Source organism: Schistocerca cancellata, chromosome 7 (assembly GCF_023864275.1).
Source record: "Schistocerca cancellata isolate TAMUIC-IGC-003103 chromosome 7, iqSchCanc2.1, whole genome shotgun sequence".
NCBI lineage: Eukaryota > Metazoa > Arthropoda > Insecta > Orthoptera > Acrididae > Schistocerca > Schistocerca cancellata.
In genome coordinates, this window is record NC_064632.1 from 301,080,081 (window position 1) to 301,096,857 (window position 16,777).

Here is a 16,777-nt window from a genome sequence, read left to right on the forward strand (position 1 = left end):
TCTCCGAAGCAGGAGCCATACAGTTACTGCCCCATGATGTAATGCCAACCACAAATGGCATAAAACATCGTAACTCGGAAATAAACAGTTTCAGAGGAAACTGTAATTAAAATTTTACTCATATTTTGATGCATACATTCCTCCTACGAAGTGTGTACAGTTACTTTTGAATCACCCTGTATAACGAATGTAATGAGAGGAAACAGTACTATTACTTGTTCCGAACCCCGAAGAAAAATTTTACTAGTGGAAAGTTTTTCTAAACGTCCATGTAGGGATTCCTATATTAAATACTTCGAAAATGTTCACTGTTTCGGAACAGAGGAAAATAAAGTGTGTGGTAAAGAAACAGTAAACATTTAATAGTTGAAGCGAGTCGTCATAGTTTCGCCGAAAGTACGAATAATGAAGGAAGTTGAAATTAAAAACTTCAGTGAGACGCTGTGAGTTTAATTAATGAAACACTGCTGCCAGTGCTTTTGTTGGCGTAAAAACTTCGCCTGCTTGTGCAGTTTGTTAAAAGGGCACCTAGGCGGACTGACAATGCTGAGTACTGCAACCCTTGCCGATGGAGGCAGTAAAACAGAAAATTTCTGCTCGACAGATAGACCGACGCCCCAATAGCTGCAGCACTTGCAGCCACCGGGGCGAGGCGTCTCATTACGGAGCTAATTAGGAACGCGGCGCAAAACGCAGCGGCGCCGCCGCCGTTTGATCTGCTGGTATCGATGCGGCATTATTGTCCCGGAGCTGCGCTAATTGGAAGAGCAGGCGCGGTTAATCGTGGCGGTGGCCAACGCTGCAGAGAGTGGGGCTGCGACACTCTGCTGCCCGAGTGACGTCTACCGTCTGCCGTTCGTCGTTCTGCACTCCTTAGCAGGATGGATTACCCGAAAGGCAAGATTTCACTTCCACAACGAAATTTAACTCTTTAGGGGAGTGTGCATTGATTAGAAACTTCCTGGCAGATTAAAACTGTGTGCCTATGGAGACAACACAACAGAACGACATAGATTTTTTCTCTATGCTTTTAAGAGTGGGATTAAAATTCGAGATAAAAGGATAGCAACGATAAGATTCGCTGATGATACCTCTATCCTCAGTAAAAGTGAAGAAGAATTACATGATATATTAAAAGAAGTGAACAGTCTAGGGAGTATAGATTACGGAGTGAGAAGGAAGAAGAAAGTAATGAGGAGTAGTAGAAAGGAGAACATCGAGGGAACATCAGAATTTTGTATCAGGGTTTCGACGAAATTTAGAATTCTGCTACATGAGCAGCAAATTAACGAACGGTGGACGGAGCAAGGAAGACATAAAAATCAGAGTGGCCCTGTCTAAAAGGACAATTCTGGCACAGCACTTCGAAAACGTTCACTGTTTCGCAATACAGAAAAATAAAGCGTTTCAGTAAGGAAACGACATGTAAAAGCAGCAACGACTCTGAGGAACTAGAGTAGAAGAGACTTGAAGCATTTAGATGTGGTACTGCAAACGAATGTCGAAAATTAGGTGGTGTGATAAAGTAAGAATGTCGTCGTTCTACGCAGAATGGCGAGGGAAGGGATACGTGGAAGACACTGAGAACAAAAGGGGCATGATGGTAGGACATCCGTTAAGACACCAGGGAATAGCTTCCCTGATACCAGGGGGAACTGTATAGGGTAAAAACTAGATGGAAGACTGAGATTGGAATATAACCAGCGAATAGCTGAGAACGTAGGTTGTAATTGGTACTCAGAGATGAAAGATTGGAAAGGAGAGTAATTCGTGGTGACGTCAGACCCAGCAGAAGACTGATGGCTCAAAAAAGGGATTTCTTCTTCCTCGCTTTCTGCCTTATTTCCTTTATATATTGAAAGAGTTATTTCAGAATGAGTTTTGTAAATTTGTCTCTTTGGAAAACTATGTTTCTATTTACTTCTTGCAGTTGTCACGAATGTAATTCGCTATTTTTATTTGTTCTGACGCTCTAAATTCATTTCCCGTGAACAGGTCAGTATGAAGTTGTAATTTTATATAAAACTATAAACTGACGTACTCGAAAATTTTAAAAGTGTAACGTGAAGCGAGTTGTGTAGTGCGGTGTAGAACCAGATCGACAGGTCGGCAGTGAAAAGCATCAGCACAGCGTCGGGAACGAGAACGGGAAGGTGACTGCCGCGCCGCGTGTGTGCTGGTGTGTGTTGTGTCCGTGGCCGACGAAAAACAACTGTTTGCATGGTCATACATTTTGTCATTTCAGTTTGGTTGTACTCAACAGCCACTCGACACATTAACCTTGAAAACTATGATGTGCAGACTGCTCAGATACGTGAACGGTTTGTGTTCTGTTTTGATTTTACACAACACAGACAGTTTAGTGCATACCGCGAACAGTGAAATTAAACAGAAACATGATAAAACATTTCCCTGTCTTGAACTGATATTAAGAGCTGTAATCGAGAATGTATGGTGTACCGATCGCCGCGAGACTGCTTTGATTACACGCTGACGTATGTGCACAGCAGGGATTGTTCGATTAATACCGCGGACTGTTTATTCAAATTACAAATATAATAATGTTGCTGCTTATTGTGGGCGGTTGTACTATGAAATGTACGGAACCGAGATCGAAAAGAAACCCATAAATCTGAAACTGTGACGCGTCCACCTCCTTCTCTCCCAGATTCCAACTCCTCCCCCATCTGTATCTCTCTCCTCCTTTCGCCACTCTGTGTGTCCATCTCCTCGTGACCCCTTCTTTCTTCACGTTATCACTCCCAGCTCACTAGGAGGCTACCGGTTATTAGCCCCACAGTATTTCTTTCCAGATCGTAACTAATCCGTGTACTAAATGCAATTGAAATCGTACCAAGCGTTTAGGATGAACTCATTACCCGCGGCTTTGCCCGCATGTTCACATGTCAAATGTATTTCACATAAAGTTAACATATTTCAAACATTTCAGGCGTATCTCTTGCGAATTAAGCCCTGCTGTTTCGTTTTCACGCAGCTGAATGTTTGACAGCTACCTCCTGGACTGATAAAATAAAGAATCAGTATATGCTCTAAAGAATGGGCGAAGAAAGCAACATATGGAAAACACTGGAAAGAAGAAGGAACAGGATGATATTATGTGTGTTGCGACATCCGGGGATAACCTCCACGGTACAAGAGGGAGCTTTAGAAGGTAATAAATGTAGGGGAACACAGAGATTTGAGTACGACCAACATATAATTCAGGACGTAGGTTGCAAGCGCTACTCTAAGATCAAGAGGTTAGCGCACGATAGGAATTCGTGGCGAGCAGCATTTAAGTAGTCCGAAGACCTTTCAGTCATAAACATATTTTCACACACATTTCACGCGTAGGCCTATCTCTTGCGAATTAAGCCCTGCAGTGTCTCCTGGACTACGCTGAAGCGCCAAAGAAGCTGGTATAGGCATGCGTATTCAAGTGCAGAGATATGTAAACAGGCAGCCAACGGCGCTCCGGTCGGCAACGCCAGTATAAGACAACAAGTGTCTGTCGCAGTTGTTAGATCGAGTACTGCTGCTACAATGGCAGGTTATCAAGATTTAAGTGAGTTTGAACGTGGTGTTACATTCGGTGCACCAGCGATGGGGCATAGCATCTTCGAGGTAGCGATGAAGTGGGGGTTTTCCCGTACGACGATTTGACGAGGGTACTGTGAGTATGAGGAATCCGGTAAAACATCAAATTTTCGACATCGCTGCGGCCGGAAAAAGATCGTGCAAGAACGGGAGCAACGACGAATGAAGAGAATCGTTCAGTGAGACGGAAGTGCAGCCCTTCCGCAAACTGCTGCAGACTTCAATGCTGGGCCATCAACAAGTGTCAGCGTGCGAACCATTCCACGAAACATAATCGATATAGGTTTTCAAAGCCAAAGGCCCACTCATGTACCCTTGATGACTGCACGCCGCAAAGCTTTACGCCTCGAATGGTCGGACGAGATTCGTTTCAAATTGTATCGAGGAGATGAACGAGTACGGGTATGAAGATAACCTCATGAATCCATAGGCCCTGCATGTCAGCAGGGGACTGTTCAAGCTGATGGAGGCTCGGCTAATGGTGTGGGACGTGTGCAGATGGAGTGAAATGGGACCTCTGATACACCTAGATACGACTCTGACAGGTGACACATATGTAAGCATCCTGTCCGTTCACCTGCATCCATTTATGTCCATTGCGCTTCCGGCGGACTTGGGCAATTCCACACGTACGAAGCGACACCCCAGAGTCCAGAATTGCTACAGAGTGGCTCCAGGAACACTCTTCTGGGTTTAAAGACTTCTGTTGGCCACCAAACTCCCCAGACTTCAACATTATTAATCATATCTGGGATGCCTTGCAACGTGCTGTTCAGAAGAGATCTCCACCCCCTCATACTGTTACTGATCTACGGACAGCCCTGCAGGATTCATAGTGTCAATTCCCTCCAGCACTACTTCAGACATTAGTCGAGTCCATGACATGTCATACTGCGGCACTTCTGCGTGCTCGCGGGAGCTCTACGCGATATTAGGCAGGTGTACCATTTTCAATTGTGTGTGTGTGTGTGTGTGTGTGTGTGTGTGTGTGTGTGTGTACACTGATATAATCTTGTAGGTACATTCACTGGTGTATATGACTACTGTCTGCAAAATGCGTCGCGGATACAATTCGTAGTAAAGAAGTAATCAACTAAAACGTCACGGTTCATACTGTAGTTTTATAGCATGAACAGGGTAACTGTAGTGAGTGATAAGCCTTTTCCTTCCATCGTTTTGTGGAGGTTGTCAGAGTGAAAAAGTTTCGTAATGGTTTGAAATGATGTGTAAAGTTTGTTGCAAGTCACTAAATGCCCTCATTCTCAAGTACTGGATGAAAAAGGTGCGGGTATTTGCGCGTCGTCGGCTACACTGCTTCTTCGCCGCCCCCCCCCCCCCTACTCTCTTTTGTTCTCGCCCCCACAACGATTCTTTCCAGACAGTGACTTGAGTACCAAGTTTTGTTGAAATCGATCCAGCAGTCATACCGGTACATGCATTCATATTTACGTCCATTCGTTTTTGTAATACGTACGCGCTCTACGTGATGTGTACAATCGCCTCTACATCTACGTCCTTTTCCTTGTAATATGCAGATTCCAGCGTGACGTTGCTTTCGAGTGCTGGACGCCTGGTACAAGAATCAGCCCTGCCACGCCGGACTGTACGGTGCCTACCCGCTAACAAGGCCGCAGCCGCCCGCGATCACTATCTGCCCGAGGCGTCGTTGCATGCGCGGTCACGGACTCTGGCAACGAGTGGCTCCCCATAACGACGACTTCTCTTATCTCACTCTGACTCTATGCTCTGTGTCTCATGCTGACGTGCTCCAAGAACCACAGGGGCGAGTCCATAAGGGGAATTGCTGACGCATTGTCGTTGCATCGGCTACAGACTGTACAGGCTTTACGCACGACTGTGTAGCACAAGGACACATATAATGTCCGTCTAGAGATATAACAACCTATGGTAGTTTACAATTCATTATTTATTTCTCACGTATACATTCGTGAGTATTCATCTGCACCCCCGTCCGCACAATTTACAGCAAATATCATTTCCATGTCGACGACTTCTAGCTCTACCCAATAAAATGTTCCACAAGTAGAATCAAGAACAGCTACCAACATAACTCACAAGCAGATATCCTCAGTGTAGGTAATAACTTAAATCACTTAAGAAGGGAAGTCCTCCAGTTCATATTGGATGCCTGTTATGCTAACACAACAGCTCCATACTTAGCAACCACATGCAACCGCACCCTCGATGAAATATCCGAACCTAAAGACTGCAAAGTTGCACAGGACGCACCAATACTCAAGAAAGTAAATAGTAGTAATCTGATTAATTATAGAACCATATCACTGATATCGCTTTGCAGTGAGATTTTAGAACATATACTGTATCCTAACATTACGACGAAATCGAAGAAAACTATTTTATGACGAACAGTCAGCCAGGATTTAGAAAATATCGTTCTTGTTAAACACAATTAGCTGTTTATTCACGTGAAGTAATATGTGCAGTCGACAGAGAATCTCAAATAACTGCATATTTTTAGATTTCCAGGAGTATTTCGGCACGTTCCTCGCAAGCGACTTCAAATCAAATTGTGTGCCTACAGAGTAACGTGTCAGTTTTGAGACTGGATTCGTGTTTTCCAATCAGAAAAGTCACAGTTGGTAGTAACTGCCGAAAAATAATCCAGTGAAACAGAAATGACGTCTGGCTTTCTCGAAGGAACTATTGAGGGTCATGTGCTATTCCTAATCCATACAAACAGTTTAGCAGATCAGAGCAGCGGTCTTTAATTGTTTTTAGGTGATGCTCTCATTTACCGTCTCGTAACTGCATTAGACCAAACCCAATTGCAAAATGATTTAGACAGTATGTTTGTATGTCGCGAAAGTGATAACTAAATCTAAATGATTAAAAGTGTGAACTCATAAACACGAGTACTAAAAGAAATCCGCTAAATTTCGATTACATGATAAATAACATAATTCTAAAGGCTGTGAATCCAACTAAATGCCGCGCAGGATTAGCCGAGAGGTCTAGGGCACTGCAGTCGTGGACTGTGCGGGTGGTCCCGGCGGAGGTTCGAGTCCTCCCTCGGGCATGGGTGAGTGTGTTTGCCCTTAGGATAATTTAGGTTAAGTAGTGTGTAAGCTTAGGGACTGATGACCTTAGCAGTTAAGTCCCGTAAGATTTCACACACATTTGAACATTTTGAACATCCAACAAAATACTTGTATATTACAAGTACAAGTAAATTAAAACGAGGACATAGATAATTTCGTGGGGAAAGCTAATCAAAGACTACGATTTATTGGCAGAACACTTAGAAGATGCAGCAGGTCTACCAAAGAGACTGCCTACACTACGCTTGTCCGTCCTCTTCTGGAGCATTGCTGCGCGGTGTGAGGTCCACATCACATAGGATTGGCGGAGGATATCACAAAGATTCAAAGCAGGGCAGATCGTTTTGTATTATTGAGAGACAGTGGAGAGGAATGCAGCGAGGGAGGGAAGGGGGAGAGAGAGAGAGAGAGAGAGAGAGAGAGAGAGAGAGCTAATCTCATTGATATCGTACGCGAGTTGGGTTGGCAATCATTAAAATAAAGGCTTTTTTCGACAAGGCACGATCTTTTCACGAAATTTCAGTGACTAACTTTTTCCCCTGAATACGAAAACATTTTGTTGGCGCCCACTTATATAGGGAGAAATGACCATTGTAATAAAATAAGCTAAATCAGAACTCGCAAGAGAGGATGCAAGTGCTCGTTTTTCCCGGGCGCTGTTAGAGATTGGAATGGTAGAGAAATAGCTTGAATGCGTTTCGATTAATCCTCTACCAGACAATTAACTGTGAATTTCAGAGTAGACATGCAGATGCAGATGCTGATGTCAGATCCGATGATATCAATACTGTGATCGTGTAGGTGAATGATCTGGACGATCGTAGTATTTATCTATCTTCAGTGGTAAGATGGGCACCAACCTGTAACTTAAAATAAATGCTAAAAAGTTTCAAGTAATTTTAATGGAAATTAATTAGTTCTGAATTCTGTGAACAATTACTTGCTCTTCCCCTCGATATTATTCCAGTACCGTAGCCCAAGACAGTGAAGCTCTTGGGTGTAACATTACACGAGCCCCTCAATTACGCAGAAACAACTGTCGGTACTTGCCTCTGCGCCTTTAAAAAGTTTAGGGACATATTTCGACAGTGTGTGAAACGTATACTTGTGCAGTCACTCCTTATCGAACCTCAGCCCTGCGATGTAGTTCAACGCTGCACGAGTAGTGAGGAGAATAGACTTTAGAACTGACCACGAATGCTTGTATCTGCAACATCCGTTTATTTGACCGCGCCAGTGTTTCACCCCACACCAGACAAGATACGTCACTACCATACACTATCTCTCTTTCATCGGGTCCTCAGTACCTTCCATCAGAGAAAGTTCCTGTCATCTCATCATAATGGGAACACAGGATCTCAACTTTGCACATCCACAAAACAAAAACATTCGCAAACTCCTCTACTGCTGCCGTCGTCCTCTGGAACAAGCTACTCTCTTCTCTGCGCACAGTTCAGATGCTCTGTTGTTCTTAAGAAGCTGAAACGCCTCCTCCTGTCATCCACATAACGTTTCCCGAAAAACTGACGTACACTATCAATTTTCCTACGTCAAACAATACAGCTCACAGCTTCTCTGAGGTACCCTTCTATCTCTCATCACTCCTTAATGTCTTCAGCCATTTTCATTATTTGCGTTTTGTCACACTCCTCTTTCTCTTTTTCTTCCACATTTCCTCTCATATCCATTGCTGCTAGCGCTCGTAGATTAAATCTACCTTCTTATAATTTGTCTTTATTGCTGTACGTCTCATGAACAATCTATACTTGTGTTTTTCTCCACTACATTAATTTGTAACTATTGTACGTGACTCAGCAAATGCTTGTTGTGAAATATGTAATGTAAGATACGCAGAATTCCTGGTTAGATATAAAGGAGAGGCTGATGGTTTTTTATCTTGCCACATTAAATAAATAAATTTTTAGTGATACATGGCGATGAAGATGATGTGTTGTAGTATATCAAGATGAATAGATCAGAAGATGTGCCTTGACGACTGAAGCCTATAATAAACTGATAGGATAGACGGCGGCACTATGGGAAATCAGCACACGACAGTAGGCGAAGGAATTCTGCTACCGCGGAAGCAAAATAACACGTCGTAGACGGAGCAAGAAGGTCGTAAAAATCAGACTAGCGCAGTCAAAGAGTGAGCACTCCTGCGGAAAAGAAGTGTACTAATATGAAACTAGGCCTTAATAAGAGCTGAAATTTCTCAGAATGTACGTTTGGAGCACTGCATTAAATGGAAATGTACGATGGACTGTGGGAAAACCGGAAAAGAAGAGAGACTAGAAACGTTTAAGATGCGGTGGTATAGGATGACGAAGTTCTCTGCAGAAATGATGAAGAAAGGAAAGTATGGAACACACTAACATAAGAAGGAACAGGATGATAAGACGTGTGATGAGACATCAGGGAACTTCCACGTTACTTGCGGGAACTGTACAGAGTAATAACTATAGAGGAAAAAAAGATTGGAATAGGTTTCAAATGATACTTCGAGAAGTAGAGGTTAACACAGGATAAGAGCTGTGGTAGGCCTCATCAAATCAGTCAGAATAGTGCAACTTTTTTTTAAGTCTCTACATACGGGGTATTCATTTTAACTCAAGAGAATGAAATATCTCGAAAACTACACATCAGATCAAAAAAAGTTACAGTTCCAAATTGTTTGTCTCAGAGGGGCACATCCAATGATAACGCATCCGACCCGCCACGCCACCCCACCCCGTGCGTGGGTGACCGGGGGCAACTTTGAAATCTTCAATGGGAACCCCCGTTTCTTATTGGAGATTACGATTCTATGGCAAAATCTACATATGTTTTGTCTGAATCATTTTTTTCGTTTCGCCACAGATGGCTCTGTAGCCGAAGGAATGGAAATGGGAACAGGCTACTCAATGGCCCTTCAATATCCAATGACACGCCGGAACCCACCTCCATGCTGCGAGGGTAGGATAGGCCAGTATTTCATAGCTTAAAATTGGAAATCCAATTCGCAACGTTGTATTCCTCCGACATATCGAACAGCGGACTACTCGACGCGCTGCTGTGGCCGTATCATAACAGGCAGTACACTGCGATCGGAGCTCACGTATCGTGCAGACGTAGAACAGATAGCAGCTCTAAATATTACAATACTTGCGCAGTGTTTATTGCCGGCACACCTACCTGTTATTTTGAGAACAGGCGTGCAAGTGGACGACGAATGTTGCAACAGCAAAAAAAAAAAAAAAAAAAAAAAAGGACATGCTCCTGATTTATGGAGAATGTAGGAGAAGTGTTGCGGCTGCTATTACCTTGTATTCCGAGGGTTTTCCAGAGAAAGCTCGCTTTCGTTCGTTCCTTTGAACGTTGTGAACGCCTATACGTCTGATGGCAGTGTACAGACCAGCAAAAGTAAACGAAGCAAACGTATTACAGGAGAAACTAAAGAAATAGCGGTACTAGCGGCAGTGCACCACAACCCACGGATAAGCGCCCAGATATTGCACTTCGAGTCCGGTATGTCCGTAGGTAGTATTGTCACACTACTCCATCAAGGACTTCATTCCACTGATTTCCATAACCAGGTAGTGTTTTGTGAATGGGTACGTTAACTAATGCAAACAACCCCCACGTTCTTTGCTGAGTTACTATTTTCCGATGAGTCTACATTCACAAAACAAGGTAGCATTAAGCGGCATAACATGCATTACTGGAGTGTAGACAATCCCCACTGGTTACGGCAAGGTGACCATCAACGTCCTTGATCGGTTAACGGATGGAGCGGCATTATGGGGAACCAACTCTTTGGTCCGTATTTTGTCGACGGCGCGTCGAGTGGACGCAAGTGGCGAACGTCTTTGGAACAGGAACTGCCGGTACTACTGTAGGATGTTGCCCTATACGTCCGACAGCATATGTGGTCTCAGCATGACGGTTGCACAGCGCATTATGCATCTGAAGCAGGGAAGGTATTAGACTGTCTTTACATTGGTCGGCGGATCGGCAGAGATGGCCCTATTAATTGGGCTGCTAGGTCGTCGGGTTTCTTTCTCTGGGGATATTCAAAACATAACATGTACCAGCAAGTGCCAACAGGCCATGAAGAGATGGTCGACCGCATCAGAAACGCCTGTGCTGACAATCCCGCAGATACGTTTCTATCCAGCGTACGGTCATTTGAAAAGCGGATCACTAAGTGTACTGAAGTTGGCAGTACTAAGTTTGAACACGCACACTAATTGGAAAAGAATAGCGTTCGCCTCGGGCCCCAGACACAGCGGCGCAACGAATACTCCCCTGTTCGATACGATGAAGGGATACAACTTTGAGAATGGTGTTTCCACGCTCCATTGGATATTGAAGGGTCATTTAGCGTGTTGTAAATTACGATTGTGTACCCATTTCTGTTCGATTACAGAGCCAACTGTGGCGTAACGAAGAAAATGCTTTAGACAAAATGTATATAGATTTTGCCGTAGAATCGTAATCTGCAATAAAAACATGGTGGAGCTCACTGAAGATTTTAAAGCTGCTCCCTGCCATCCACGTATGAGGTGGGGCGCAGGGGGGAGGGGGCGCGTATGTGTTATCGTTGGATGTCCCCCTCCGAGGCAACAAATTTGGAATTATAACTTTTTTGATCCGATGTGTAGTTTTTGAGATATTTGAATGTCTTCAGTTAAAATGAACACCCTGTATATAAAGCCGGTGTGCATGTGTGTGTATGTCTGGACCTCCTCCAAAACAACTGGATCGATTTCAACCAAATTTGGCGCAAAAATAGTAGGCTTCTCGAATATTAGCAGTGTAGGGTTGAAAGGTGGCTTTCATTTGTGACATTCATTTCGCAGATTATTCTGCATATTTGGAGTAAATAAACCCATATAATGGTTAATTAGTCTTATTAGGTGGATTAGAAAGAGAGATACGTGATGATTAGACACATGTCTGAAATAATACGGGCTTTGGTAATGATAATATTTGGTTCATGCTGTAGGTGTAAGCAAAGTGGATTTGCCAGTGGAGGCGGGGAGGCGAAGGCCGGTGAGCGCCGGAAGAGCATTGTGCAGGGGCCGGGGATCCCAGGCGATGCGGCCGCTGACCTGCAAGCATCAAAAGGAACGCCGCCGGGTGCCAGGTGAGAGAGAGAGGGGAAATGTCGAGCAGACAGAGAGCGTCCAACGTACGCGCTGGCGCCGCCCGGTCGCGCGCTGTTTTAGCGGCAAATGGGCTGAGCTCTGATTGGGCAGTTCATAAGAAAGTGCGGGAAACGCTGAGGGTCAATGCCCGCTGTTTGAACAGAGAAATTGTTGGATAGGTGGATAAATTGTATCACTTCGCGAGGGAGATGTGGGAGGCCTTTGCAGCGTCGGGATTGGGTGATTAGAGTTTGGCGGCAAGATCGTCGCAAGAGCATCGAGGAAAGCGAGACAAGAAGAGAGCATCTTGTGCCGTGAAAGCGGACAGTCGCAAAGTTCGGTAACTCTGAGATAGGGACTTAGATTCTGAATACTGTGCTGTATAATCTGGAGTCTGCAGCTACAGTAGGACATCAGCGTCCACGATTGGCATTGCATTGACTACTAGTATAATTGCAGTTGATTCCGCCTTATAGGCTGGCAGTCACCATTGAACGTAGTCAACCAGTGCACAGAGCTATCATACTGGTATTGCACGTTAGTACAAGACACACTGGGCTGCAACTTAAAGATTGTTGAGCCAGTCTTGAAAGCGTTGTATACCATTTAGAGGAAATATGGGGTATGTGGTATTAGTAGTTTCTGAGTAGTTTATTCTGCTCAAGATATTTGAGAGAGTTATCTTAATTCAGCAACTACGCAGCTGCAGTCGTCGCCCCAGCAGTGTCGACGGAGCCAGCACGCTGGTAGACGGTATTGTAAAACTTGCAGCAGCGACAGTTAAGTTCAGATATAGTTGTTTGATCGTGTTCTTGCCATCCACTGAGCATCCGTGCAGTTTTGCTTTCGATTCGTTATTTGTTATTTGTCTTTTTGCATGTTGTTTGGTTCGTTTCTTGGTGGTGGTGTCCGAAGTGCGTATTATTTCAGACACAAAAGAGATTATAGGAACGCAGTCAAATCGCATTTACGATTTGCTTATACAGGGGCATAATTAAATTTAACTTCGCATCAACTTAATATTAAACGCTCAGACCCAGTCTTACCAGTGCAGTATATCTAAGAACAGTGTACAATTTGTTTAATTTGTTTTCATTCGTGATTTGTTCAAAATGATCTAATTTCTATCGTGAGATAATTTACAATAAATACAAGTAATTTACAATATCGCTTTTGATTCAGCAGTAGTGCTAGTTAGCCGTCACTGTCACATTAATATATATTATTCATGTTTAATAACGGCCACTACCCCAATGGGAAGACCTTACACGGTTTATAACCTCCTAGCTCCAATAATAGTGGAGATACGAACAAAAATGTGTTTTCCAGCCACGTGTAAAGACCGCCCTAAGTAACAGATTGCGTGGGAATAATATCGACCTGCCTTCCGCCTCGACTTGAAATGCAGCCTACACGTCACGTCAAGAGCAATAAACGGTTTATCATCCCCCAATGTGTAGGCCGCCGTGCACGACGCGTGTGGTGTGTGGAAGCAGCAACAGCCTCTCTTATCGACCTACTTTGCGAGAGCTACATGCGCATATGGGCACGGCTGAGCAGAGAGATGGGGGGAGGAGATGTACTGTGTAGTTAGTGAATGGAAGGATCAGGTGGACCGAGAAAAGGGGGAGGAAGATATGGACAGAGGGAAAGAGCTGGTGGACGAAGGGGATGAAGGAGATTGAGAGACAAAGTGGAAAGGAGGAGATGTAGAGTTGACAGGATGAGGGCAGAGAGATGAAAGGAGGAGGAGGAGGAGGAGGAGGAGGAAACGGCTGCGATACATGTGTCAAAGGCGCTTGCGGCCGAAGCTGCAGGGAAAAGACTATCAAATAAACAAAAAAGAAATCCTCACCGACGTCGATTTACAACGTGTTCGTTCTTCGAATGGGATGGGTACAACGGATGAATAGGCGTCGCCATTGTGAGCAGTGTGGCAGGGCACTCACCGAGCGAGGTGTCGTAGGCGTGCAGGTACTCGGAGGTCATGAACTGCGACACGAGCGACGACTTGCCGACGCCGGCGGCGCCCAGCATGACGACGCGCAGGGGGGCGGGAGGCGACGCCGCGCTCGACTCGCGGCTCGACGCCAGCGACGCCGTGGCGCTGGTGCGCGCCGAGCCGCAGTGCTGCGCCGTCAGGTGCTCCGTGCTGCAACACGGCGCCGCCGCCCGTCAGCGCGCTGCCTAACTGCTGCAACCCACAAGGGGTCGCTTCACACGAGCGAGACATTATTTCTTACCCCTCCCCCTGTCACGCTCGTACATCTGACGCGCCAGCTGCGCCACCTTTCAGACATCTGCTGCCTTTCCTTTTAAAGTAACTAACTACATAGACATACCTCTGTACCAAAAATTAAAACCAGAATCTTATCCAGTGTACAATATTAAAAGAAACAGCTCATTTCCATTTAAGGTAATTCGTGACATCTTCAAAATCTTTTCGTGAAAGCAGAAAGAATTTGACCTGTTGTGTTGTTCCATCTTCAAAATCTTTTCGTGAAAGCAGAAAGAATTTGACCTGTTGTGTTGTTCCATCTTCAATAAAAATTTTCTAGCTGCTGAACTGGGTGGAAGGAACCAACATAAACAATTTCTGTAATTTTTTATTTTAATAGCGGATCTTTGTAATTCTATAATTTACAAAGTATATCACTTTCCATCGTATAAAGAACCACGACGTGCTGAAAAGTAATGACTCCGAATTTTTTAGGTGGAATCTCTTAAAGCTTTTCAAAAAAAACTCCAAACGTTGTTAATACTGTAAATCTTTATTATCCGTGTCCACATATTTGCAGCCGTCTGCCGCTAGAGGCATCCGAATTGTAGCGTTTAACGTGGTGGTGTGTAGCGTCACTATGTCGACGGGTCCACACACGGAGCCACCGTCTCCTTCGCCGTGACAGTGCCAAACTACGTCCGAGCGCTGCGATATCTGCAACAGTCCGACGCATCGGGTTCTCAGTCGTCCTCCACACAGTCCTGACTTCGCTCCATCTGTTTCCAAAACATCGAGAACTTCACTCTGATAGTGATGAAGCGGTACAAGCAAAGGTGAAGTTGTGCCTCCGTCAACCGAGTCATTCTACAGTGATGGTACCCCAAACTGGTCTCTCGTTGCAAGAATTTTGGAACACGTATTATGTTCGAGTATAATGACTTTTCTGGAGACTAGAAATCTACTCTGTAGGAATCAGCATGGGTTTCGAAAAAGACGGTCGTGTGAAACCGAGCTCGCGCTATTCGTCCACGAGACTCAGAGGGCCATAGACACGGGTTCACAGGTAGATGCCGTGTTTCTTGACTTCCGCAAGGCGTTCGATACAGTTCCCCACAGTCGTTTAATGAACAAAGTAAGAGCATATGGACTACCAGACCAATTGTGTGATTGGTTTGAAGAGTTCCTAGATAACAGAACGCAGCATGTCATTCTCAATGGAGAGAAGTCATCCGAAGTAAGAGTGATTTCAGGTGTGCCGCAGGGGAGTGTCGTAGGACCGTTGCTATTCACAATATACATAAATGACCTTGTGGATGACATCGGAAGTTCACTGAGGCTTTTTGCAGAAGATGCTGTGGTGTATCGAGAGGTTGTAACAATGGAAAATTGTACTGAAATGCTGGAGAATCTGCAGCGAATTGACGCATGGTGCAGGGAATGGCAATTCAATCTCAATGTAGACAAGTGTAATGTGCTGCGAATACATAGAAAGATAGATCCCTTATCATTTAGCTACAAAATAGCAGGTCAGCAGCTGGAAGCAGTTAATTCCATAAACTATCTGGGAGTAGGCATTAGGACTGATTTAAAATGGAATGATCATATAAAGTTGATCGTCGGTAAAGCAGATGCCAGACTGAGATTCATTGGAAGAATCCTAATGAAATGCAATCCGAAAACAAAGGAAGTAGGTTACAGTACGCTTGTTCACCCACTGCTTGAATACTGCTCAGCAGTGTGGGATCCGTACCAGATACGGTTGATAGAAGAGAGAGAGAAGATCCAACGGGCAGCAGCGCGCTTCGTTACAGGATCATTTAGTAATCGCGAAAGCGTTACGGAGATGATAGATAAACTCCAGTGGAAGACTCTGCAGGAGAGACGCTCAGTAGCTCGGTACGGGCTTTTGTTAAAGTTTCGAGAACATACCTTCACCGAAGAGTCAAGCAGTATATTGCTCCCTCCTACGTATACCTCGCGAAGAGACCATGAGGATAAAATCAGAGAGAGGATAAAATCAGAGAGATTAGAGCCCACACAGAAGCATACCGACAATCCTTATTTTCACGAACAATACGAGACGGGAACAGAAGGCAGAACCGGTAGAGGTACTGAAGGTACCCTCCGCCACACACCGTCAGGTGGCTTGCGGAGTATGGATGTAGATGTAGATGTAGAAATGTGTTCGCCGCTAAGTGACTATGCAGAGAAAGAAATACGTAGATATGAAGAATAAAGATGTAGAATGTCAATAACGTCTATTTTATTTATAAAGCTTTCAGACTTTTCACATAAATAATTCGGAGGCATCACGTTTCAGCACGCCCTTGTAGGTCTTCCTCTCTTCTAAAGTACTACCGCACGGGTGTACGAAAGAATTTATACGGGGGGACGGGTAACACTCTAAAATTGCCATTTTTTATACAAATGAGTTGGTCGGCTTCGAGACGTGTCGTGCTTCAAGTTCTAAAGTTTATAGGCGACACCAGAAAATCATTACAACTCACAGAATTGTTCGTTATCCAATCACTTCTAGAAGTTTATGAGAATTTTGTTATGAAAAAAAACCCTATACTACAGATTCGGGGGGGGGGGAGGGGGGATAGGTGGCAAGTGCCTCCTCTTGTCCCCCTCCCACCACCACCTCTCGCGGATGCTTATGGACTGCCGTATTCGAATCACTTCGTTGAGGACATCCCTTCCTTTTCGTGCTGTGTGACTTCCGCTGTTCTACCACAGCCGCTATGCGT

At 44.6% G+C, this 16,777-nt stretch overlaps 1 protein-coding gene across 1 annotated transcript in view; it reads right to left on the reverse strand.

Annotated features, from left to right (window-relative positions):
• The window catches only part of LOC126092631 (GTP-binding protein Rit2), a 121,662-nt gene that overhangs the window by 42,533 nt on the left and 62,352 nt on the right, over positions 1-16,777 (reverse strand). The window contains exon 3 of the mRNA XM_049908353.1: positions 13,756-13,958. Coding sequence (XP_049764310.1) covers positions 13,756-13,958 — 203 coding nt within the window. The remainder of the gene's footprint in view (positions 1-13,755; positions 13,959-16,777) is intronic.